At 39.8% G+C, this 27383-nt stretch overlaps 2 protein-coding genes across 3 annotated transcripts; one reads left to right on the plus strand and one right to left on the minus strand.

Moving 5' to 3' along the window:
• Positions 1-3286: 3286 nt before the first annotated feature.
• Positions 3287-6060, plus strand: LOC100694793 (transcription termination factor 2, mitochondrial). Of its 2 annotated transcripts, none has more exons than XM_005456619.3 (2): positions 3287-3427; positions 4219-6060. In XM_005456619.3, exon 2 carries the CDS (start codon positions 4239-4241, stop codon positions 5376-5378), a length of 1140 nt encoding a protein of 379 aa, XP_005456676.1. In that variant the 5' UTR covers positions 3287-3427; positions 4219-4238; the 3' UTR covers positions 5379-6060. The 2 variants fall into 2 exon arrangements, with proteins under 2 accessions (XP_005456676.1, XP_019202842.1); XM_019347297.2 differs by lacking the exon at positions 3287-3427 and adding an exon at positions 3500-3634.
• Positions 6061-8516: 2456 nt separating this feature from the next.
• cry1a (cryptochrome circadian regulator 1a) lies at positions 8517-27383 on the minus strand. Its single transcript, XM_005456618.4, has 14 exons — positions 26447-27383; positions 19404-19512; positions 19166-19308; positions 18875-19059; positions 17663-17751; positions 17393-17533; positions 15009-15320; positions 13619-13770; positions 13041-13243; positions 12166-12285; positions 11937-12035; positions 10478-10558; positions 10168-10272; positions 8517-9289 (listed from the first exon to the last, which is right to left on the minus strand). The coding sequence occupies exons 1-13, from the start codon at positions 26602-26604 to the stop codon at positions 10172-10174; spliced, it is 1893 nt and encodes a 630-aa protein (XP_005456675.1). The 5' UTR covers positions 26605-27383; the 3' UTR covers positions 8517-9289; positions 10168-10171.

Here is a 27383-nt window from a genome sequence, read left to right on the forward strand (position 1 = left end):
ACTTCTTTTGATTGTTTTAGTAATATTTAGGTAACAATACTGATATATAGGGATTCTAACTGTAAAATTTTGGTTTTCATCCAAATTATCATCATTATGATGTTACATTTTACCTCTCATCTCAGGTTTCCATTGCACACCTGTTCTTCTTGATTCCAAAGCTTGTTATATCTTTAAAGGAAGTTGCCTCAAACTCTACAATAATACACAGGAAACAGAGAAATTGGAAGGAAAAACTTACTTTTAAAGAAAACAGTTCTACTTTGTTTGTCTTGTTTATCCCATCATTCTATTTATGTTATTTGCTTACATAGTATGTAAATATACCAACATTTGGGATAAAGAAAGCCTCATATTCTCTTCCAAAGACACACTGACATTTGAAAGTTATTCCAGTCCCAATCAAACTAAAGAAGAGCATGGAAACTGCTGGCATCACATTCAAATACACCCAAGCAGCCAGGCCAAGACTGTGAGTCTTGAGGTTTTATGTCAAAGCTTTGAGTTAAAGGCCAAAAGGCTACTTCATATTTTAAAAATGTTACGTTTTGTCTTCAAGAACCTAAGTCATGTTGCTTTCTTTTCAAAACACTGAAAACCCACATGGGCATGAAGCAGGTAAACTTTCACCTGTCAACCCTGGATTCACAGTGACCTCTTGTGGTTAAAATAATGCAGTACAGTTAAATGAGCCCAAGAAGATTTTCTTGTAAGATTCACCTCTGTTGAGGTAATACTGTATGGAACCATGTCGCGGGGTCCTCTCCTAAACTTCTCCCGAACAAATGCAGGCGTAGTCAGGAAGCATTCAGTGTGGATAGTTTATTCTGCCGGCCTCCCAGGTGCACAAAAAGATTATTTACAAAGAAAATAGAAAACTAACTTAATTCAACACAAAACAAACATCTATATACAAAACACAAGCGGCTGAGCCAGTCTGCATGTTACGCTCTCTGTAACATCTCACAGAATACTGAGGTAGGCCCTGACAGCCTTCTTTTATACCCCATTGCCCCTCCCACTAGGCATAATAGTCATCTCTTTATTATTTCTTTTCCCAAACACTCTTTTTCCCCTCAGCTTATTTCCAGCTGTATTCCTACAATAAATTTTAGGGATGCAACGATACCAATTTTTTCAAACCGATCCGATACCGATACTTGGATCTGAGTACTTGCCGATACCGAGTACAAAATCCGATACTTCTACCACACACAAGTTAAACTTAACCAGTAGTAAAGAAACGACCCCAGACAACTCTTTAACACAAACGAAACGTTTACTGAACGTAAGGTAAGGGCAGAGACAAATACTGTACAACACATCCCTTTTTTAAACTCAAATGATATTCCAATTCCTTAACCAAATGAAATACACTGTATAAATGAAATAATTCCCTTTCAAATTATATTAAACAACCCAACTTATGTTATCACCTTTTGGTAAGTTACTCACTAATATACACTCCAAAACACGTTATATAACTCCACTAAACATACAATATTCACACATGGGCCCCACACACTCACATTCACACTTGTTGCAGGCCTGTTTGCTGCTCACGCTGGACGATGGAGAAAAATCCTCTTCTCCCCAGTAAGAGCACAAAAGTCTGACTTACAGTTCCGTTGCTCGGTAGGTCGCCGTTCACCAGTCCCACACTAAATCCACTCCCTGCGGACCCGATGCTGTCTCTGCTACAGCACGTTAGCCCGTCACTGTCCAGCTCCCCGACAGTCCATAGCGGCTGCCTCCGTGGTGCAGCCAAGCAGTCCGGGCTAGCCTTTAGCCTCGGCGATCGTAGCTGGAAACACAGTTTTCCACGGTGGTGCGACCGTTGAAACAAAAAGTCACTTCACCCACACTCTGTTGCGAAGCTCCCACACGGTTAGCTTTCTAGTTACACACTCTTTTGTGCTAGTTAACCTCAGTAAAACTAGCCGAGTCTCTCACTTTGGCTCAGCTAACCTGGTGCATCTCTCCATGCCGTTCTCTTCTCCTCCTCCATTGCAACAGATACACAGGTCCCGTTTTATGCTACCTTCACGGGCCTCCAGAAAATTAGAACTCTGAACAATATTTTAACTCCCTTCAGAGTTACATACCATAAAATAATACTTTATGATTAACATAACAGTTTGATTGCTCTAATTACCTGTATTTACCTTGTGACATATTACAGGGCAAATTAAATTCAGGGTACAGTTACATATAAGGTTCACATAACTGTGAACACCTTATGTTACCGTGGCGTTCAAGTCCATGGGAATTATGAGTATCTACTCCCAAATGCGGGCTACATTAGTATCGGTTCATGGTATCGGTTAACTTTTACGAGTACGAGTACGCACACATTTTACAGTATCGGCCCCGATACCCGATACCAGTATCGGTATCGGTGCATCCCTAATAAATTTATATGTATATACAGACATTTATGGCCAATTCCAGGCAGCCTACAGTATTTCACAATAACAAAAAAAACGAACAAAAATAATGACCTTTCAAGCGCGCGCGAACCCACTATTTGACCCCCGGAACACCATACCATCGGCTTGCATAACCGCTCGTATAATTGGCGATCACAGCGAGTCTACGCGACCGGCTTTAGTAAAGGTAAGTGGGAAAAAAAATGTTGGCCACCCTCTGCGCCGCTCCAAATATACCTCTCACCCCTTTTTGTTTATCCGCCCGGTCGACGAAAAGACGCGCAGCCACGGTAATTGTAGAAACTAATGTTAGTGGTGCTTGTATGCGCCCAGATCAACTGTCTGCGGCCCGGGACAGTGTAACTCCGTCACAAACCAGATTAACAGATTCAGAAATGATAACACAACGGAAAAATATATATTCTTGATATAAATGTTCAGATTACCCTAACCCTAACAAAATGATTACAGACTTATGGCTGACTTTTTTGTTTTTTTGCCAGCTTAATAGTTAGATTATAAGGATATACAGCTCCACTTTATCTAAGCGTGTGTATGTACACACACACACACACACACACACACACACCTATCATGGCAGTGAATATATATATAATAAAAAAAATTGAGTCACTGTTACATTTTTGACTTGGTAACTCACGGTTGTGATAAAATAACTAATAAATAACTTAATAACTATTTATTATTTATTAGGTCGAGATTACATAAAAATACGAAATGTTTTGATAGTTACACAATTTTTTTTTTAATCTCCAAACAAGCTTCCATAGTTTCTGTTTTAGTTTCAGTAAAATGTTTTCAGCTTATCTTTCTTGTTTTATCCTGTAGTAAATTTCCACTCTTGCTATAGGCTGCAGGCAGTCACGTGTCTCCCATGTGTCACGCCCTGTGACTCCGCCCAACGGCTGCTGTGATGTTATGAAAGCAGAGCAGTGGGTGTGACCATCAGGGTTCTGCGGCTACAGACTCAAAAACGGGTAAATGAACTCATCTTTTTCTTCGTTTTTATGTAAAAAGCCGCTCACTGCGGGCTCTGTAGCATCTGTATTCAGGTCTGTCGGCGCTTTGTGTCCGTGTGCAGTCGTGGCAGGCCCGTGATCCGTCTGCACTCCATACTGTTTAATACATAACACAACACGCAGCATCACGTGTGCACGGCAGCAGTCGGGACAACACCGTGCGCTGTAGGGTTTATGCAACTTTATGCAATGGTTTCAGTGTCGTGCAGCATAAATACACAAAGGTGGATTTATGTGTTTTTAATTAAATGTTGTTTGTTTAGGATTTTTAATGTGTTTTAGCGCATTTCAGTGGTTCTTAAGTAATTATTTTCATGTAAAATCTGTTCTGTCCCCATAAGGTCACAAGGGAAAACACATGGTGAAGTTATGAGTTGTTTCAGTGGGTTTTTGTTTGTTTGTTTTTTGGGGGGTTTTTGTTTGTTTTTGCGTTTTCTGAATATTAAAAATAACAAAAATTTTATATTTGTGATGAAAAAGTCAGCATAGGCTCAAGAAAGTTGTTGCTGTTATTTTTCGGTATTTTCAGAGCAAGCGAGTTAACTGTGAATGAGGAAAATCACCTGATTGCCAGCTTGCAGCTGACAGTATGAATCTTGTGACAAGCGGTCATAAGTGGCACATGACACAAACGCTGCAAATCCTCTGTAATGCATCATGGAGCACATCTTTCATCTCGGTGTGTAAAAAATGTAAATTAATGTAAATGTAAATTAAATTAAATGCTTTTTCTCATTTGTTCTGCACAGATCCACTACACTCATCAGCAATGCTTCGCATCACCTCTGCCACCTTGTACACCTGCTCACAGAGGGTGAGGCTGCTCCTACCTCCTTCAGCCTCCATCTCCACTGAGACCTCTCCCAGCAAAAGAGTGGAAAACCAGTGCACAGTGGACTCCCTTTATGAGCTTTCAGTGGACATTCGAAAGGTCCGCAAGTTCAGAGGCTGGGTTCTGTCTGAGAGCTCTGCGTATGTCTCTGAGACCGCTGACCTGCTGAGAGACATGGGTGCAGACACAACGGCTATCGCCCACATCCTGGAAACTCACCCTGAGGCTATCCTGTGTCGCCCAGAAGACGTCGCCACACAGCGAGACCTCTGGTTGTCTGTCTGTCCCAGCAAACGTCAATTGATGAACATCATTGAAAAGTTCCCAGCCTCCTTTTTTACACTTACTCACCACGGTAACCAGCGGGCCAACATCCTGTACCTCCAGAACCTTCGCCTTAGCAAGAGGATCATCAGCAAGCTGATGGCCAGTGCCCCGCAGAGCTTCAGTCAGCCTGTGGAGCGCAACCAGGAGGTCATCCACACGCTGAGGGAGATCTACCTCGACCTGGGTGGAGAGGACAGTAACCTACGTGTCTGGCTGCAGAAGCTTCTCAGCCAGAACCCTTACATTCTGCTGCGACCAGCCGAGGCCTGGAGGGACAGTCTGGGCTTCCTGAGGGAGAAGGGGTTCACCACGGAGGAGCTCCTCACCCTGGTCTCCAGCCTCAGAGCCTCCATCGCAGAGCTGAAGCCTGAGGACATGCAACGGGCGATGGACTACATCGAAGCGGCTCTCTGCTGCTCTAAAGAAGAACTTAAGCAAGTAGTGATCTGCTGCCCTGCCATCTTGTACTACTCCTTGGCCACCTTATTGGGGCGGTTTCAGGGGCTGATGGACGCGGGAGTGACGATGGAGCAGGTGAAGGAATCTCCAAATGTACTCGAGCTCACCACGCAGATCGTGCTGTATCGTATCCAGAAACTAGCCTCCTACGGATACGACATTCGCTCCGGCAGCCTGGACATTATTGTGGGAACAAAGAAGGACTTTGAGGCGAGTTATGGCAAGCTGCAGCTCAGGCAGCAGAGCCCGCTCTTCAACCCTGTAGCTCCTCTGAAATCTGCTGAGGAGTGAGTGTCGGTGCGCACCTTGTTATGAAATGTGGTTTACTGCTTCAGCTTTGTGCAAGGAAAATAAGAAAAGCCAGGCAAATTAAAATCCCACAAAAGGCTGAAGACTGTTCAGGAAATATGACACTATCTGTAAAAGTTTCCAGTTTGGGAAGTGCCTTTCATAAGATGAGTGTGTAAGCACTGAATTGTGTAAAGTGTGCAAAAATGCTGTCTGTTGTGTGTGTGAAACAGCTACTTTTCTTCTCTGAGAGAAGACTTAAACTGCAGCACAGAGTCTGTACGGTTTTTAACCCTCAGCTGTAAAAGGCTGACGGGGTGTTGTCGTCACCCACCGGGTGGCGTGGAAACGCAAGTTTGTGAATGTGATAACTCAAGAATGAAGCCAAGTAGGAGCTTCAAATTGATATCATAAGTGTATCTATAAAGTCTATTCAGTGGCCTCAACGTTAGAGGTCAAATTTTCTGAAAATCTTGTGAATGCAATAACTTGAGAACAAGGAGATGTAGGATTTTGAAGTAGATATCACAGGTGTGTCTCCTTTGGAGGATGTCTGTGATAGGTGGTGTAGTAGTTAAGTGCGGTGACAGATTCTTTGCCTTAACAGAAGCCCATTCATTTTTTTTGTTATCTCTGGCCAAACAAAACTATTTTATGCATGAGAAAATAAATTATTTAAAAAGTGTTTTTACTATTTTGGTGATTTTTTATGTTTTGTTTTGGTTTGTTTTTTTGCTCTTTGAGGGAAGACCAAGACTTCTTTTTTTTTTTTTTCTTTAATTGTTCATTGATAATGAAGCACAGGCTGTGGCATGCAGGCCTACCAGATACCGCTGGTACTGTTTGACAACCAGTGGAAAAAGAAAGGGAGGGTGGGACATGGAGGTGAGGATAAAAGGTTGTATGGTTGTTTGGAAAATCAAGCATTTTCATTGTGGCTGTAAGGGGAGTGGTCAGGATGTGGTCCACCTTGTGATATTCGGATAAATTACCTCCAAGATGGACAATGAAGCCAACATCAGATGGTCTTTAACCTGCCAGCTCACTAAATACAAAGTCCACAGTGGTTGCACTGATATGCCCTAGTGTGAGAGTAGAGAAAGTGGTAGTCCAGTGTATTCACTTTTACTCTCCTGCTGTGAGATTACACTTATGCCCTATGCAGTGTCTGGGCCGCGGGTTCAGTAGGTCAGACTTTTACTGTCTACCAAATAAAGCCACTTAAATGGCTTTATAGACTCGTACTTATGACATAAATCTAATACCGTACCTGTAGTGAGAACATTGATGAAGTACACTCACTGGCCACTTTATTGGGTACGCCAAAAAAAAAAACAACCCAACAGCAGCCAACATGTCTTTTTGATGCCAGAGGTAGGAGAGAATAGGCAAACTGCAGCAGAAGAGCATCTCTGCATGCATAACACACTGAACCTTGAAGCAGATGCTCTACAGCTGCAGAACACCACACCTGGTGCTACTCCTGTTAGGTAAGAACATGGGACTGAGGCTTGGAGAACTGGACAATAGAAGATTGGAAAAACACTGCCTGGTCTGACAGCATGAAAGCATGGATCCATGGATGAGTTTAGACCCTAATTAGAGCACCTCTAAAAATAACTATATTAATAGTAGTAATAACATATTTTAATATTATTTTCTGCCATTTTCTTCAATTATTAAGTTGTCTGTTGACAACAGTACACAATAGAATGAAAACAGGTTTTATGTCCAGTGTACTCACAGCAGGCTCGTGACTTATAAAGTGTCAAGTGCTTAATATTATTTGTTCTCTAAATAACATCAAAAAACAGTACCTAATGTAGCCTAAATCGCTAGAAATCATTAGCTATTTTTGACCTTCTCATCCACTAGTCTGCTTGGATATCATGAGTTGCCAGCCAAGGAGCTGATGTACTTTATTTTCGTTTGTTAAAAATTTCTGTTCCTTTTCTCGTTGAATTGGGCTTCAGTGTTTGTTTACAGTACAGCTCAAGATCCAGGTGACAGTAAGTCAATATGATGTTACTTGTCAGTGTCCAGCAGCAGCCTGTATTCAGCTTGAATATCGCTATAAACTGATATGGATCACTTTATGCCTTTTGGCACAAGGACTGAGAGAATAGAAAGGGAGAGAACAAAAAGAAACTGGTACAAGTGGACATGCAGTCAAATTCACCAAAAAATGATAAGCTTGTAGCTTCTGTTTTACACGCATTCATTGATGATGATTTCGCTTCACTAAGCAGTGTGCCATACTCTTATCAATTATGGATCCCCAACCTCCTCTTATAACAATTATACTCTGTGCTGAGTCTGCATAATAAAGGGTTTGAAAAACTTTAATATAAAACAGCTCTATTACCAGGTTGCTTTGTGTACAGGTCTATGAAGTGGCAGGGTGATTTTTCCAGTGTCTGTACTGAATAATGCTACTTTAATTGCTCTACGTGGCCGAGAGACTGAAATGTTGTGCCTGTTTCTCATCTTCTGCTTCGTCACAAATAGTTATTTAACTTCTTTAATGACAGAGCCTCAGGTTTGATAACTAAAGGCTTCACACTAAAGCCGGTGGAATATATATCTCTAAAATTATCTTTAACACTACAATAGGTCATCCAGCCAATTGGGTTGCTTTTGAAGGTAACATTGTAATGTGTATCAACTTGAATGAAGACTTGCAAATGAGATGATGAGATAGCCTTTATTTGTCAGTTGCAGGTCTTTTGCCCACAACCGAGATGACCGACCTTGCCGACCGTACATACAATACACAAACATCGCGTTGGGGAGACAGGTCAGGCTAGGTAGTGAGGAAAAAAAAAACATCGAAATGTACACACCATAGCACAATAAACAGACAAGCAACATGGGAAAGAGTTCCAGTGTGTACATCTGATCTGGGACCGCTGCAATCTTCGACTGCGCCTCCAACTGACCCGATGTCCACATCAGAGGGGAGGTAAGCGTTGGAGGTGGCGTTGGATCCGGGGTAGGGAGGATGATGCGTCAGTGAGTGCTTATCAGTATCAGTATATGTGGGAAAATGTGGAAAGGGTTGATTACATTTGGAAACTACAAATTTTTCTCAAAGATTGAACTCTGACTTTTGAGTTACAAAGAAAAGACTGAAACTATTTGTATATTTCAAACTGTTTTAATTAACCAAGCACATTGAGAAGGAACAAGAAGCAAGTGAAGCAGTTCTCTCCAGTGGTACATTTATTGGGGAGTATATGGGTGGTGGGGTGGCACACCAGGAATATGCAGGCTCTGTAGTCCTCTCACCTTTTCTCAATAAACACAGACGAGGGCAATAACATGATGGTTTGTGTTATATTGAAGTTTGAAGGAATAAAACGAGTCCACTAGTACTGAGACACAGAAAGGATTTTTGCTGATATTTACACTCGATGGGCTCAATGTGGAAAAACTTTAAAAACTCGGGTGCATTAGCAGACTTTTCTGACCATTTCTGTTTTAATGGAAGGTCTAAAAATGCATTTCTTTTTATTGAAAATTTTCCCAAAAGAACGATCAATCCACAATGAATTCTCATATCAAAAATATATCAACGGGTCTATGGCTACACAAAGAGAAAACGCACATACAATATCCAAATATGTACACGTTGTATGTGAGCTGCTTTTAGCAAATTCATTATATACACAAAGACTTTAGTCTCGGCATTATTAACCCAAACAGGAGCACAGTGTAACATCACTGGCTGGCCCACACCGTAATAATATTCAGTCCGATTAAGTTGAGAAACGTGTTTTGTGACAGGTGGGGATGCCCGTCCTGAAGGTGTGTTCGTGCGTTGTAGTGCTGTAAGAAAAATTTGAGTCTATTTTAGCGTCCGTATAGTTTTGGCTGTGTTCTCGATATGATTGACGGTGAGTCCGCAGAAACACCTGCAACAGAAGAAAGAACAATAAGTGACATGTTCAGACATTTCTGTAAATACATTTAACTGCTTCAGTGCTGACTTTTTCAGCGCACTGAAAAACATTCCAACGTTACATTTTAAGGAAAACAAAACACATCGAGAATCTGACCTACAACTTTTCCTGTCACATGACCTGAGGTGAGTGAGGGTAATCTGCTGAAATTAGGGTCTTTGAGACCATACAAATATTTACTGCATTACAGGAACTCTGAGTGAAGTAGGTGTACTGTTACTGGTCCAGATGTGTGTCTGCTGTTTGATCGACGAATGAACGGAACACCAGGAATCCGGCATTTAAAGAACAAACACTGATAAAAAAAAAATCAGCCATGTCAACAAACACTCAACTATCTTCCTCTCATCTGAACTCACAATCACAATGGTAGCAGCTGTTTCAGTTAAATCCACAGCAAAGCTAAACAGAGATAAAATAAAGAGGCTGAAACATGACTACAAGGAAATTAAATCAACATGAGGTGGTGCTGCATTTAAACCTCTGGCTGGCAATTATATCACTTCAGAGTTCCTCTTAACAGTGGTTAGTAAACTGCTATTAATTACTGACTTGAAATTTGTGTATGTCATTGTGTGGATATTGTGGATTATAAAGGCAGGAACGGCTGATAAAAACACTGAAAAGGTTTGGCTCATGCCTGCCTTGTTCAGATGGTTTCTACTGGCAGAAGCAGTGAAAACACAAGGACTGACACTCAGTACGTTTCGCCGTATTATTAAAAACAAGGAATAAAATTCCTATTTCTGACCCCCCTCTTTGAATGCTGCTCACTAAAGTACATCTTGTATGTGTTTTATATAATAATAATGTGTGAGACTGCAACTGACCTCTTTAGTGGATGCTCTGTCTCTGGACTTTGGAGCTTTTGCTATTCCCAGAGTCCTCACTGTGTCGTTTGCCACTGGTCTGAGTGGTGGGGTGGTGTTCAGGCCCTAAAAAAACATAAGAGCACATTTCAATAAACTATGAAACTATAAATTTTGACTAAATACAAAAACATGGCTTAGAATGAAAACACTCTTTCAGGGGTGGCGTGCAGTGATGGTGAAACAGAGGACTGGGACTCAAGTTTTTCAACTAGTTAAGAAAGATTAATAAAAGAAATCATCATCAATCAGTGAAATGTTTCACTCTCACCTTTTTGAATTACAGGACCAGGATTCTGCTGCGTGCCTTGAGTGTAACACATCATACTGGTACTGGCAGCGTAACCTGGAACTTCAATTAAAATTCAAGGATTAGCAGCGAAACACTGAAGAGGATGCATGAAAGGATGCAGTTAATGCATGAAGCACATAAAGTACGCAAAACTCGTTCCACTTGGGGACCGGTTTCATATTGTCCAATCAACTGGAATCCTTTTTTTAAAAAAAGCTGCTTTCAGGTGCTCCCTTATTTACTTTATTTACAAAGGGTCACCACGGTGGGTACTCTGCATTTTTTAATGCTGGATGTCCCAGAGGCACTTGTGTCTCCTCCTGAGATCAAACCACTACACTATAAAATCATTGTGCAAACATCTGCTATATGTTCAAATATCCATCCATAGTCTTCCACTAATAGACTGAACCTATCCCAGCATCCCTAAGGGCAATTTACAATCACCAGTTAGCCTAACACCACTCACTGCATGTCCGTGGGAGATAGCCAGAGTACCTGGGAGAACCCACGCACACACAGGGAGAATGCGCTGACTCCACAGGAAGGAGCTTCGTGCTTCGAGGCAACAGTGCTAACCACTGCGCCACTGTGCAAACACTGAAATATCATTCTACACAACATGTGAACCACATATCAATGGATGCGGTTTTCTGAACTAAACCACTGAACTGAATCTGAACAGCCTATAATGTTCTTTAACAGACATCCCTTACATTTAATTAGTCTGTAAAAACAGGCCCCCTGAGCAGTTTCCTGTTATCAAAGATCTAAATGATATGCAGCGATCAAGGCTACAATCATGTTAAATTTTTTTAAAGAAATGTAAATATGTTTTTTTGTTTTTTAATTAAAAAAAATCTGTTTGATTGTTTATCTTGGTGTTAAAATGCTGTGATCAGAAAACCATCCACTCCACGTAGACCTGACAACAAATATCAACACAAATGCACCTCCACATGTTATAAAGGTGTAGGGGCAGTGATAAGCATCGCCACCTCATAACAACAAAGTTTGGAGTTTAAATCAGCTGGTTGTGTCAGGAGGAAAAAAAAGTCCTTTTACTTTTCTACTAAATTTAGACTTAAAGGGACCACTGCTCTCTTCTTAATGGTGTGTGAAATTTAGCAAAGTCGTGTTTAATGGCTTTTCAGCAAGGTTTCTCTGGGTAGGGAAGAGCCAAAGCTTCCCAGCTAATCAGCACTGTTATTGAAGGAAAATATCCTGCAGGGTGAGCAGATTATTTTTCTTAGAATGACAGATGGATGATGGTCAGCTGCAAATGTTGAGTCTACAATAAAAAAATAAAAAAAAGACTGGAAACTGACATAATCAGTGATATAGTCCAGTTATAGCACCAGTAAAAACGGCACACACAGGAAAACGATAAGCATCAAGTGGATAATCGAGTGAAGGTGCACTGGTAGTTTGTCCCCACCCTGTTGGTGCATGCCGACGCTGGTTTGCGAATCCCCCTGCAGGTACATCATGACACCACTTTGCCAGTCTCCCTGGGAGTGAACTGGCATCTGATAGGCTGAGAAATAAATAAAAGAACAAACAGGTCTTCTTCAAAGAGTTCACTGCCAGAGGATACACAGGAAGACATGAAACATCCGCAAGTTTGAAGTGTCAGAGGAGGAGGAGTGGGTCTCTGTGCCACTTACTAGATGGAGCTGCAGCATCACGTGAAGTCTCAGAGAATCGCATCGAATCTGAGGATGTCTCAGCGTTTCCGTTACCATTTCCGTTGCCATTAGAGCCGGATGGAACTGTAGCCAAAAGACCTGAAGACACAGAGAGTTACAGAGTTAGTCCACAACATACACAAACAATAATATTAAAAACACCAAATTAAAACACTGAAAATTTATATGGTTTAAATACCTCATTTGTAGATATTTATGCTGACTTTGAGTCTGTTTCATTACTACTTTTGAGACATTTTAAAATCACTGACTACAGTCCAAAATAAGGCATTTATTTATTTTTAAGTGAATCAGGTATTTTCATTTCCAGCTCTATAATTTTAATCTTAGGTCTAGGAGAGTAGCTTTGTATGATTAACAATGTCTAATAGTTCTTATTGAGCTTTGGTGCTGCCCATCCAAATTAAAAGCTTTGAACAAAAGTGTGTGGGACTTATGAAAGATATCCACTCTCTGTGGCATCATAGAGATGTCAATATGTGGCATTATTGGGATTATTTGCACAGCCCAGCCTCGTTATCTGAGCTTTTAACATGAGCATCCATCACTGCAGCAGTGTATACATGACAGAAAGCAAGGAAAAAGCCCAATACTTCCACTTCAGAGATATTTGTGGGGCTCAGTCTGTTATTGGAAAGCTGATGGAGCAGAGTGTGTGACATGGACCAAAGGATTGCAAATGACATCAAAGTAGCAGTTTCAGTTGTGTTGAAAAATATTAAAAACAAGGGAAGACTTGTTCTGAAAAAAATCTAGCTGTAAATCACTGCTTGTGATCCATCAACTGATCTTTCTTCAATTTAATTTTAAAAATGCTGTATCTGCATCCTTACCGAGGCCTCTGTAACAGGAGAGTTGCTGGTAGATCTGTTTCATTCGCTCGATGTTGAGACGGCTGGCCTCTGCGTGGTGCACCATAGGCTTTGGATAATGCACTCCAATAATACATTTGGCTGCCTTCTGCACAACCTCTGGAGCGTTCCAGGGATCATAAATATACTTGGCTGGAAATCCCCTCAGAACAGGCAGGTAGCGGCTGAGCGGAGAGATGAAGAGGTTTAGTGGGCATGTGGGTGGGATAATTAATTTCCAGGAAAAGCGTCAAATGGTATGGTGGAATTAACCAAAAATAATTTATCAGTGGACCAGCGCCAACCACCCAAATGTTAGATGGAAATCTCTCAAACACAGACTCCTCTGATACCTTATTTCTGAGTAGGCACAAATTTTATTGCTTGGTTGTGTCTATTTACTAAGTGAGATAATGTGTGTCACAAGAATTTTCACTAAAATGTTTTTTTATGGATTTAATTTTAAATGATCAAAGTCTTAGATTTATTGCTGCATTGTAAATTCTTACTGCTCTTGCAAAAACTTTCAAATACAGATGTTTTGACAGATGCAACCCTACCGTATGTAATCTCCGTTGGGGTCTGTGCGGCGGCCGAAACCCACGGGGCAGTAGCAGTGGAAGAACTGCTGGAAGAAAGAGCTGCAGGAGAGCCACATCCAGCTGCCTGCATTCACACTCCAGTCTGCATCCAGCAGCAGCTCCTCAAACACCTGAACACACAATCAAAAACATCTCAGATCGACTGGGAAGCAATATTTGGTCCTGCTGAGATGGTTAACAACAAATGGAATGTTTGAGTATGACAAAAAAAAAGATGACTGTGGGTAAATTTCTGATTAAATATATACAATTCCCTGATGTCAATTAGCTGCTCCGACAGAGAGGATTTCATGCCGTATTTGGACTGCAGCTGGAGACGATAATCTGTCTCCTGCTCTGTTTTCTGGTTGCTGTGCTGCTGGAGCAGAGCAGAGACTAACAGGCTGCAGTTCATTAAAGTTCCATTACAGTTAATGCTGAGGATTAGTGACTTACTAAAGAAGCAGCTGATTATGCTGATCATCTATTTATTGTCACAACGTGCTTAGAAAATTTAATATTTACTGGGAATAATAATAATAATAATAATAATAATAATGATAATAATAATAATAATAAAGGCAATCAATTTTAAAATGCCACTGTGTCTTGAAAGGAGCGGCACACCCACATGTGAATAATCGGGCGCACACACATACCCCTCCCCCACCACACACACACAGAATATAAATCCAAGGAAAACACTGATCTACACCTCTGCCCTCATTATGTAAATAAAATAAAATACTATTAAATAGGTGCCGGTATTCTTACTGTAATAACAATATTGGCACTTATGGTATAAATTCCTAGTTGATATCTTCCTTGAGTTATTGTGTACACAAGATTTTTAGAAAACTTGACCTCTGACCTTGACCTTCAGGTCTAGGGCACCGATATTCAAACTCATCTGAGATATTCAGTAGATGGTATCACTTTCAAAAATACCCCCATAGGGTAAAAATACCCAGAAATACAGATATAAGATACAAATTTTCAGTCTTGTATTTGCAACCAGAAGAAGAATATAAGTCTCAGATGTTTGTACATAATTTTAGATTATTAAACAAGGAAGCTATAGCCTCCTTGTACATACAGTCTGTTTTTAGCTCCTCGGTGAAGAACCATTTGGGGTTTTCAGGGCTTTCGTTTGTTAACTTTTCATGACGAAAAATAAAACGTATAAATCTATTAAGAAGTCCATTACTCACTATGAACAGTAGCTTCTGAAAGCAAAAAACTAATTTTGGATGCAAGCAAGTGAACTTATATTCTATTTTTAAACTCCCCAAGTGGTGTTTGGTATGAATTAAATAGAAACCAGATACTAGTATTATTGCCATCAGAACAATAGTAGGACACTGTCTACCTTCATGCCCTCCTCCCAGCTAATCCACAGGTCTCCTCTTGTCAGGAAACAGGCCACAGCATGCCTAGCTAGGTGGTGGATCCATCCTTCCTGCCTCAGCTGGGTCATGATGGCATCAATCCAGGGGAAGCCGGTGCGGCCCTCTGCCCACTTGGCCAGCGCTTCGGGGTTGCGGTCCCAGGGTATCTGAACGCAGATGGGGTTACTCTCCATCTTGTCGAAGCAGGGGTTGTTGGTGGCCGCCGTGTAAAAGAACTCACGCCAAAGCAGCTGACCGTAGAGCGAGAGAGGAGGGGAGCTGTTCTTCTTCACCTTGTCAAGTAGGAGAAAGACACATGTTACTGTGTGAGGCAGTCAGAGATTTGACTACACCAGCTGTATATTACGCAGGAGGGTTGTTTTTTTTTGTTTTGTTTTTTTAAGGAGAATTATTATTATTATTATTATTATTATTATTATTATTATTATTATTATTATTATCATCATCATCATCATCATCATCAGTAGTAGTAGTAGTAGTAGTAGGTAATGTGATAAAAGATAAAGACTGAACCACTATATTACCTTAGCTCATTTACATGTAAGCACTTGAGTCCAAACATACAACAAAAAAATTCAAGAGGGAGGCAGTACTGGTTAATTCACCTCATTACAGAATAAATTGTGAATCATTACATGGCAAAATAAACAGCCAGAGCAATAAATCACCCCTGCAAATATATCTGATGTCACAGTACTGGGTGTACCTTCCATGACTCACTCCTTGTGTTGGGTTTTTTCCATTACTCATATCTGTTATGGGCCCCATTTTGTAGACAATTGGTGTGTGTGGGTGTCTGGCCTTGCCACTCGGTCATCTCCTGTACTGCCATCAGACTGTACCCCCTACAGTTTTCCACCAGTGACGCTCTCAGCCTGGTGATACGCATACCAATCTCACCAGCATGCCTAAAAAGATTCCAGCTCGGTGCAGCACCACTTAACTTACTCAACATTCAGCCAAATCGCAGCCTGCTACTACCAGTCACGGCCTTCAGTCAGCCCCGTTGCAACAATATAGTAAATCCCTGTCTCTTGCACTCAGATCTGAGTCAGTGCTTTCGATTCCTCCCTGTGAGGTAAAGTGTCTAAAACTGAAAGATGGAAAAAGGGACAAAAATCCTTCATCTTTTTTTTATATTTAATCAAAAATAAATAAATAAATACAGTAATAATTTACACTTAAATATTACACCAAAAAGAGGGACTTTGGGTCGAGCTATTGTTTCCAGGGCAGTCCCAGGACTCACTGGAAAGATTATATTATATTTCTCTGCTTAAGACTGCTGTCCCTCTGACCCAAACCCTGATAAGCTGCAGACAATGGATTGATTGACAGATGGATAATACACCACAGTATCAAAAATCTGCGCTTGACTCTGATATGCATACTGGTTTTAATTACTACATTCACCAGGATGTATGATGACCTGATTGATTTTCTTTTTCAACAGCTGTTTTATGAGAAAATTATCATATTAATCATTTTGTCAGTGAAAAAAGGTTCTATTAATACAAGGAGAAGATATCCTGGAAACCTTCTCCCCCTGGGCGTGAAAGATAAATTACCTTAATTACAGCGTCTTCTGTTCACACTTCAATTCAAACCATGTTTTACTCTCCTAACAAGGCTGGGAGATTAATCACATTTTCATTTTCATTTTAATTCAGGCTTCCATCCATTATCAGAAAGATCAAACAAGATGGTTAAGATATTATGGCTATCGATTGTTTTTCTTGTGTTACAAATCCTTCTCACCTTTTCCATAAAGCACAGCGGTGTGCTTTAATCCGCCATAAAAGCCAAAAGTCGCTAACAGTTTAGCTGAGCTGGGCCAAGAATATGGAAATAGAGCACTTTGTCAACAGGATTGATGCCAAATAATTTTCACAATGGGACACATGAGAAAATGGGACTTTTGTGGGAGGGGCTGCACTAATAAGCTTAAAAAGAGATCAAATTAATATTGAGCAGAACCAAGTGCAGTTTGTTGGGGTAACCTTCCACTACAATCCCAGTTTCTCATGTGGCCCGTTGGGAAAATGAATTGGCGACCCCTGATCTAGAGGAAATAAAAGACATCTGCTCTATCTGAAGGTTTCTCACCCAGTCTGCTTTTAATCCTCTTCCAGCTGCAACATGATGTAAATTCTGACCAGGACGACTATTGTCATGTGACAACTGTAATTCTGGTTGTCAAGAGGATGACTTTGTTCACACTTTTGAATCTGATTTACACATCAGGTTGGGTTCTTGTGGACATATCCTTATTTAAAGACTTCAAAGATAATTAGAAACCCAATTTTTCAACTGTAATTAATTAAGTATATTCCGACACACTTACCTTCCTGTAGAGGTCAGTGAGTTTAAAGTAGAAGAGGCGGCAGGAGAGGCAGCCGAAGCGCAGGTAGGGGCTGAGGCCTGTGGGGCTGGCAAGCAGCGAGTTGGCGTTCATTCTGGGACGTTCAAAGTTTGCCACCCATGCCTGATAGCAACAATCACATGAAAACCTGAGACTTGTATCACAGTGAAACTCATTTTAAATGACAGAGCAGTGGAATTTTACTGAAATAAAAAATGATTTAACAAAAATTCTCTGCTGGATTTGCCTGACCTTCCTCTCCAAGTGCCTCTCAAGTCGTGTGAGAGCTTCAGTCTCTCCTCCTGGCCACACAGCTGAGGACAGGCCTTCAGTATCAAAACCTGCAGGGGTCAAATTAAAACTCACATATTATCATTTTTCATATATTTTTAATTCCCTGAAAAAAAATATGTGCAGTTTATACCATTTTAGTAATCGTCATTATGACCACAAGAGGGCAAACCAACACAACAAGTGGGATAACTACATGTATAGGTAGATTTATTTAAAGAGGGCTTTTTATTCCTGTCCATGATCATTTTTTGTTTTCTTTTTTTCCATAATTCTGTTTATTAAATTTTTATAGATAAATGAACAACAAAATACAAAAACAACAAAAAAGGCAAGAACAATCAGTAATGCAATAGGACAGTGTCCTGTGGTTTTTTATGAAAAAATACAACAAGTAATACAAGTAATATATGAATCCATATATGAAGGCCAAAAATATGGCAAGTCCATGTCCATGTCATGTGTTTAAATGCAGATTATACCTCAAGCCCCAGAAGTTTCACTAGTTTCCCTTATAACTGCTGAGAAAATACATTTTTGTGTTTTTAAGACATTTTTAAACATGAACTGCTAAGGAAGATATTACCCCTAACTAATTTTAGACATATAAAAACAAAATGAAAAAGTTATTCACTACTACTAGAAAGAAGTTTAAAAAGCTACAGAAAACCCAGGGAAATCTAATAACTCGCTGCTAATGTTGATTTGAGCAGATGATATCTGCTCAGTCATATTTTCTTACTACAGTTAGATTAATATCTGACAACTCTTTCCTCAAATCAGCAGCTATGTGTGAAGTCTGACACAGGACTCCTATTCTACCCTTGGCATCATAATCTGTATATAAAAGATGGACAAAGTTACTATATGACTTATTGTTAGTGAGGTCTGGTGTAAAGCCTCCAACTTGGAATTGTCCCTATTGCCATCTTGGTGGTGAGTAAGAGTGAATCTGATCCAATTTAAGACACACCTGCAATTACTTAAATGTCCATCATTTACATACAGTCTATGTTTGCTGCACAGACTGTATGTAAATACAGTAACAGCTGCTGGGTCTAACAACATCTCTGGTGGAAACTCAGCTTTAGACAGCTACTAGTAGGGCTGCTTTTTTCCACAAATGAAAACTACTTGTTACAATTACATTTCACTACATAATTTAGACCTTACCGAGTTCCTCCAGGGAGGGGACCCCAAACTTCTCATCATGGTCTTCAGACAGTGGGGTAGTGCATTTCCCCATTATCTCAGCTGTGATGGACTCCGCAGGCACCTCCACAGGGTCCATACGACTGATGAGAGTCTGGAACCGCTTGTAGGTGAGGGGAGACTGACCCCCATTTAACTCTATGATCCTGCAGAGTGCAAAGACCAGAAACAAATTCATTAAAAAAAACTTGCTCAGAACAAAGAACAATATGACAGCACTGTCTGTTGTGGTAAGGAATGATAATAACTTACTTGTCCAGTTCATAGAGTGTGTGGGAGGTGCGAACTGTCACCTCAACTCCAGCCTCAGAGGCCAGCTTCTTAATAGCTGCATCTCGCTCTTTCCCAAAGGGCTCAGAGTCGTACTCATATGACAGACGAGTAATTTTCCACTCCTGGAAAAAAGGAGTAATTTGTAGAATATTTAGGATTCACACAATATGTTTGAAGCACTGTCGGTTGTCCAGCTTAAATCAGATTCAAGTGTCACCTTGAAAAGTCTGGGAAAGACATCAGTGGGTTGGCCTCGGATCACAAACAGACGAGAGTTGAGCTTACGGAGGCTGGAGTCCAAGTCCTCAAGACTCTGCAATAAGAACCTGCAGATGACAAAGAAATCTGTGTCAATGTTCATAAAGATGCTACAATATCAGTCACTGCATGATGAAGGAGTTTAATTAGGAATTACAACTACTGATTTTAGCTTATACGAGCAAAAGGTAAAATGCCCTTAAAAGAGTGGAAATTTCCGTTCACTTTGCTCTTTCACATTTTTATACAGCTGAATTAAATGAGACCACTCCTTCAAGAATCTTTTTTTTTGACTAAGACATACCAAACATCTTATACACTGAAGATTTGAAGTCAATGACCAAATTACATGAAATTATCTATTTTTATTGCACTTTATTGAAGATATCTGCTATGTAATAAAAGACCTTTAAGCTCTACTCAACTTTAATCTGATTTGCACACTAAGGAAAATACTTATCTTTTCTTATCTGCCTACATATAAAAAAAAAATGTGTAAATCAACTGAAGTTGATGTATGATGTATTTGCTTGTTGCATGTACATATCCTGTTATGCACCAAAACACCAAAAATACATAAATATATGCTATAACTGGCATTTTTCGTCTGACGTTTAAACTAGATTTTTTTTTAATCATTAGTTATTCAGTTTTAAATGTGTTTATTCAATCATTTATCGAGCTATTCCTTTATTAAATTATGTTTGGAACTTTGTCTCTCAGAAAGAATAAACAAACTAATAAATGGTTATAATGGGGAAATTACATATTTGTACAAATACATAAATGCCAATATATATATCTAGAATCCTATTATTTCAAAATATTATTTATATCAATTTAATGGCATATCAGGTTTTTTTTTAGTAAGGCATTTCTTTACTAATTTTTTATTTTGGCAGTTTTTGGTCCCCCACATAATTTCAGCTCCACTTTGCATGAACAAAGTTTGACAAGACTTATCCCACTATTGTCATAGCAGATTATTATTACGTTCTTGTTTTTCCAAGTTCAAATTTACTGTCCTTGCATAGCCCTTCTACATAGCCCACATTGATAAAATGTAAAAATGTTATTTCTTTAAGTAACAAAAACAAGACATGTAAGATTATCAAATGTACACCAGTGTAGGACAAACTGGGGGGTAAAACAGGACTGTTTAGCTAAAGCACAATGTCTCTTCATATCAAGTGTCCCTTCACCTCCTTAATTTAAAAAAAGCCAAGCCTGAACACACACTCAAGGCTGAATCATGCAGACCATGCATGAGTCGACCAACCCTCATCCATGAGTTTAATCATCTCTGTATGTGACGTCAGCCATCATTTAAATACAATGTGCTGACCTAACTGGTGGAAGTATGAACCAGCATTTTATTGGTTTAACAACAGTGCAATAACTGAACTATAATATAATTTTCTTCTGTTTTTATATGTTCTCCAAAATAAAAAATACCAACTGTAAGCATCAGAACACACACCCACAGCTACACACACATGTAAACACAAAGCAGCAGTAATGTGGTGCTTCCCGTTCTGTTGCTATAGGTAACAAAATTTGTAGGTGGAAGCTTCCTGTATCATTCCGGTCTAATCATGTCTTTTACTGATAAGACAGACAGGTAGGGGCTTTGAGTGAATTTTATGTAGTTTTCATTGCTAATAAAGCTTAAATACTTTGCAACTATTATTCAGCCAGGCATCTGGCTGGAACAAATTTCCCACGTGTGGGACTAATAAAGGTTATCTTATCTTATCTTATCTGACCTAATCTATTGCCATATAAAGAACACAAGGGGTGTTGGTTTTAAGGTAAATAAGGAAGAACTTTTAACTGCATAACCTCTACATAGGATCAAACCTGCAAAATATGTAAACAAATGCAGGCATTAACTTACTGGGAGCTCTGGGTATCTCTGCTAAGACTACTGGAAGAGCAAGATCTGGATAGGTGGCCAGAAATAAATGGATGGATGGATGGAATTTATTAATTGTTAAATCTATTTATTTATCTGTGTATTACGGTTCTTCTGAACCTCGAAAATTTGTTTTCCCAAAAGTTTTTTTTATTTATTATTCTTTATGTATTATATATGACATGAGAGGTCAACTTTGTTGGTACTGGCTGAAAAAGAAAAGTAAGCCTAGAGCCAGGAGATCGGAAATTTCATGTATTCATGGCAACATTTACTTTTTTTTTTAGATTAAGGCCTTTGTACACCGCACTCCTCGTAGCACCCAGCAACTGATTCTGTCTGGCAAGGTCAGAAACTTTGCCGAGACAAATCTTTTTATTCAAGCCGGTTAACAGTGCTTCTAGAAATGATAATATCATATCAGTGTGACACAAACCAACTGAAAATTCATTAATGATAAGAGTGAATTGTTGCTTAAGACTAGCTACAACAGTGGTGGTCTTTGTTGAGTGTGAGCTGCAGTACAGCTAACAGACTTCCTACATCTTGACCCGGATTATTCCTGCCAGTCCAAGGTCATTTGCTATGCCGGCTGCTTTGCTCTCCTGACCTGTGGAGACAGTTTGATTCTGCAAAGCTAGACTCAGACTACTCAGAGTCCTTAAGCTATGTTCATCTACGGTATTCAAACAGAGACAGAGCTGTGCTGGATTCGGTGTTAAAATAAATCCATTCATTTTCATTATTTTCACTCCTACATCTGTCCTATTTTTTCAAACAACTCCACAATAATTTCAACCAAATGAACGTTCATAATCATGGGCCACCCAGCATGAGAATTTCAGCTAGTTTAAACCGATCTGAAAATGGATATCAGATGGATGCAGCTTTGTTGGGATTAGTGTTCAAAGCAGTGCGCCACACCAGAGACAGTTGGGTCTTTTGCAGAAGCAGGCGTGCAGAAGTAGGTCAAAAGGAAGAGAGAAATGGAAGGGCTTTTTTTTCCTAACACACTGACCTACTTATGCCATGCCTGTCGCTGGCGGGAAGGAGGGAAAGTTATAATGATTATGTCATCTGGCATTGGCCTACCTTAATCACTGAGGATCACCGCCTACATCTCAAGAAAAGGGAGTGCTTGCTCTTTAGCAGGCAATTCAGATGATAAAAAAAATGTGCAGAAACAGGTGCCAGTTACAGCAGCTGCAGGCTACAGTGAGATTTTTACAGCGTCCTCATATTTTGAACCTTTGCTTAGTTTAACTTTGAGTAAAGTTCACTGAGATATAAAAACCAGAGGCACAGCAGTACGATGACACGATTCAAACAGCAGCATATGACATCTTTGAATTCAGCAAATTCAATCAAATAAGTCATTAGCTTTTTGGAAATATGGGTCAACAAATCTGAACTAGGCCTTTCCTTTATGCTTTATTTGTACTGGGAGAATAATTAATATATTTCACCCAAGCTCTATTTCCCCAGGTGAGTTTTTGGACTACAAATAAGAGATTTTGGTCATCTCTCATTTTTTCCCCCCTCTTTTTAAGGGTCTTACACCATGTTACATGTCTGATTTGTGCATAAAAAATTAAATAAAAGGAATGAATCAGGGCATGCTGAGTGATCTGCGTGGGCTCTGCGTCAGCCCAGGCTGCTCTTACATAACTGTGAAAACATAACAACATGGATGCTCATAACTGGCCCGACTTTTATGCTCCCCTTCTCTTCAAGAGACGGCATGGGACTGCAATGCAAACCAAAGCTCACGACGGGAGTAGGAACATAAAACACAAAGGGAGACCCCTACTGTACTTTAAACCTCAGGGGTACTTTCATTCATCCAGCACCTGCCTGTAGACCATTAAAACTGCCGAGTGAGATGCTGCAGTTTCTATACAGAAGCAGGAAGCTGAGTTCTACTGAACAAATAAGTAAAAAGGGTGCCAACTGTTTGTTTTTACTGGGGAGTTTTCCACAAAACTGTCAGCCAATGGGTATCAGACTTTTAAAGTCAACGGTCCATGCACTTATCTCCAACACATGACCCTGTAAAGCTTTATATACTTCTTTGTGTCACTAGACACAAGCAGCCTGCTGCTATCTTGGTTGTCAAACAATCAGAGACACATGCTGACAGTCTGGAGGTCAGGAAATGTCAGTTACATAAAATTCTTTATCATAAAATCTTTAGAAATGTGGGACTATAGGGTCAAAATTTAGACACCATATAGTCTTATGTCATTTTAAGAAAAGCCGAGAAACATAAAAAAAATAATACAGGCATCTAAAGTGCATTTTTAGCATCTAAAGTTTAATCTGAACAGTTCAGACTAAAAACGGCAAACCTCAAGAGAATATGAAGACGCTTAAGATCCTTTCCCACATGTGGAACAGCAGGAAATAGTGTGCTAAGATGCATTCACACGACTGATAATATTCAGTTTGGTTTAGGCAATAGAGCTGCCTGGACAGAAGATACAGAAGGGAGGATACATGCCCCTCACTTGCTAGAAGTAAATGTGCCAGATTATTCAGAGTATTTTGGTAGCTTGCAGATCCACGTCTATGATTTGGGAGCTGAGTGTCAAGATGTGAAACAGGCAGTAATGTGAGAGAACAGAAGCTATAATATACAAAGAACTTCACTGTAGTGAAATGTTAAAAACAGTGAAAACTCGGTGAGGCAGCCATTTTTTGTGTTTCACATTTGTGAAGCACAAACAATGTTTTAAACTTTGATGTTTTTTTATTTTCTCACTTCTTCCTCTTTGTGGTGAACTCTGCTGTCACTGCCTTCCTGTTCAAGACAACTTCTCAACCAGCAGACATTTAACCTACAAACAACTTCATCACATAGGAGGTATACACACAAACGCATCTCCAGAGTCTTTGCATAGGCTCAATTCCCTCTCTCTTCACACCCAATGCTTAATTCTCACACCATCATAATCTGGCATCACACTGACCCTTTATTAGGAAGCTGGTTGGGTAAATATCAAATAAACCAACTAGGTCATATACTTGCGTCCTACCAAAGTTCATAGATGCAGTGCACGTGTGGAAACGGCTCAAAGCAATTCAGCATTTACAGCTCTGAGATCCATACATTCATGTGTCTAATCTTTACAGAGGAAATATTTACTGATCTGAATGTAATTTACAATGATACAACCATGTAACACAAACCACAGTTAGTATATGTAGTTTGTGCTGTAATGAGTCAAAGAAACTCAATATGAAAGTGTTTGAGATCTGCTGATGTCCAATAAACCACTTTATAAACAACAGTTTAACATTATATCATCAGCTGAAAGTCATTTAAGAATAATTAGAGTTTAGCAGGGAGGTGAAAATACTGTTTACCCATCTGAGATCTTAGTCACCTTTTGAAGAACAACGTAATGTTATAATTTATGTGTGTAGTCAGTATTCATTATGCCTGATCTAACTGATATAATTGATGTTTCCCCTGGTTTTGATGTTTTGTTTCACAGTGATTACTTAGTGAAGATTACAGTTTAGTGAACAATACATCTGAGGAAGTAATTGAGTGCAAATATATGTTAGTGACCTTATATACAGTTTATGTCATAATTTGCTGTACTTTGCTATACCTCGTATATGTAGGTCAAAATTCAGGTGACAGTGCAGCAGCTCCATGGCCTCTTTTTGTTTGGTTCATTTAGAAAACACCCAGGCTTTCTTTGTTTGCAAAAACAAACAAAACTTGGCAATCAACATCTCAAACAATGTAACTGCTTTGACCTCAAATGCAAGATAAAACCAGTTGGGCAATGCTTTGCCATGCTATTACTTACATACTTTGTAATTTTGGCAGAAAATCTCGTTCCTGTTACTTTAAGAAACTGGGGTTTAACAGTTCTCCCAAAATGATTTTGATGGTTATTTTCTGGGTTCATAATTCCATCAATTTTGACAAGATCTCCAAGACCACTGTCTGAAACACAGCGTAGCTCACATGAGAATCTCAAACATGTTTAACATATGGATGTATACACTCACTGTTGTACCTCTCTCCTGACCTCTGTACATTTCGATGATGGTGTGAAAAAATTTCAAATTTGGATTTATCACTCCATCAGACCTGTTGCCACTACTTTTTAATTCAATTCTTGTGTAATTTGGTAAACATCAGCCTTTTTTCCCTGTTTCTTTTCCTTATTAAGAGTGGCTTTTTGACAGCCAAATGACTGAGGTCATGTTCTGATAAGACATCAGTTAACAGTACCGTAGATGGATCAAATGTGTCATGTCTTTGCTGGATTTTTTCATGTTCCTTAAGAATATGACTTTCAGATACTGTTTATCTACTGTTTTTTGTTTGGTTTTTTTAGGCCTGAAACAACTTCTTTTGTCCTGAGCTTGTTCTATTTCCTCAAATTTTTCAAGGACACAATGCACACCGTGTTGAGATACCCCACATTTTCAGTTAATACCTCTTTGGGAATCACCTTGTTGGCGCAAGAATAGTGTTTTATGCCTGTCAAACTGTTATCTTACTATATTTTAGGCATTTGTTAAATATTCAAATAAAGAAATGAGAGCAAATTATGTGTTTTTGTGACAGGGTGCTAGTAAAAAAATGACAACCAATACAATTTAAAACTGGTTTGTTGCCATGTTGTATGTGATTTGTAGACACAACATTTGTTCATCCCTTTAGTTAGGGACCTGGTCAGGTACAAAAACTGGACTCAATATGGGTGAAAAAGCAGCCAATGTCTAAAGAAAAACTTTGAAAGATCTTCAGCAAGCATGGAGAACATTTCACAAGACCACTTTAAAAAAATTACAAATAATCTAGCTCCTTGGAAGCTAAATATAAGACTTTTGCAAAGTACTGCATATGCTGTTGCTATGTTATTACAGCCATTAGGAAACACAACAGCCAGAAAGAGACGTGAAACCGTCACAAAGATCACACAAAACAACAATATATGCTATATGTTATGTAAATGGATACAAATGTGCCGTTTGCTACCGTTTTTATCTTGTGCTGTTGTTAATGCATCCTGTCGTGCTACATGTGTGTTAGCACGTGGTTAAATGCACGCTTCCCTCACCTCCACCTGTTGATGCCAACGTTGGAAGAGCCCGCAAACCAGGGGTCGAGGATGTAGACGCAGCGGACCGTATCCGCTCCCAGCAGAGATTCCTTGAGCGACGGGTTGTCGTGGAGCCGCAAGCCCTTCCTGAACCAGTGGATCGTATTAATGACCATTACTCAACTGGACGAGTCCTTTTCTTCCTTTTTGAAAGAGGTCAACAGTCTTTTGGTGCTCACTCGACTTTTATCCCAACTACTCACTCACAGTTTCTTTTAAGGAGAAAAAAATACCACCTTGAATAAAAATGTGTTTGAAAAAAAAAATCCTTTTGGGGTTCAATAACGCAGTCCAACTTTTATAATTATCCTTGCTCTAACAGAGCTTTTTCCATAGTGTCGAAAAATGTAGAAACCGCTGGCTGCTGAACCATTTGGGCTCGAGGCAACGCGCGCGCTCCGGCAATGTGACAACTAACTCGGCGGGCTTTAGGACCCGGTGTGCTGCGGAGCAGTAGCCCGGCTCGTTGTATAACTTGTTTTTCTGAATGATGAAAAAATTAACGTATAAATATATGCTAACACTCCTGGGCGGGCCTGCTTTCTACAGACATTAATTAAGTCAAATGAAATAACAGAGTACTTAACTGGCCTGTAATCTAAGTCCACAAGACACCGTGGCAAGACCGGCTGTTCCGTGCCGCGAATACCAGGGAAGCTGGTTATGTAAAATAAAATTTCTGACACAAATATTGCAAAATTCGTCGTCCTAAGGTTAGTTAGAGCAATACTTAGCTGTTATAACCGCTTCTCGATTCTGTATAACCCGTCTGCCTTACTGTTGAGCTGATATTTTGAGCCGCGACCTCAAAAGATTTTCCTTTACAACGTCCACGAATAGCTGCTCAACCTCCTCACCGCACCTACAGCCGAGACTCCGCCCACTGCCAACGTGC

The sequence above is a fragment of the Oreochromis niloticus genome, linkage group LG17 (genome assembly GCF_001858045.2).
Source record: "Oreochromis niloticus isolate F11D_XX linkage group LG17, O_niloticus_UMD_NMBU, whole genome shotgun sequence".
Taxonomy (NCBI): Eukaryota; Metazoa; Chordata; class Actinopteri; order Cichliformes; family Cichlidae; genus Oreochromis; species Oreochromis niloticus.

What these genes read in the sequence shown, in the direction of transcription:
- LOC100694793 (XM_005456619.3), top strand. Translation starts at nt 4,239, where the DNA reads ATGCTTCGCATCACCTCTGCCACCTTGTACACCTGCTCACAGAGGGTG.
- cry1a (XM_005456618.4), bottom strand. Translation starts at nt 26,604, where the DNA reads ATGGTCATTAATACGATCCACTGGTTCAGGAAGGGCTTGCGGCTCCAC. An exon ending in CCCAACGGAGATTACATACG is followed by an intron (nt 13,244 to 13,618) that starts GTAGGGTTGCAT and finishes CTCTCCGCTCAG; the next exon opens with CCGCTACCTGCCTGTTCTGA. An exon ending in CGTCGGCATGCACCAACAGG is followed by an intron (nt 10,559 to 11,936) that starts GTGGGGACAAAC and finishes TTTTAATTGAAG; the next exon opens with TTCCAGGTTACGCTGCCAGT.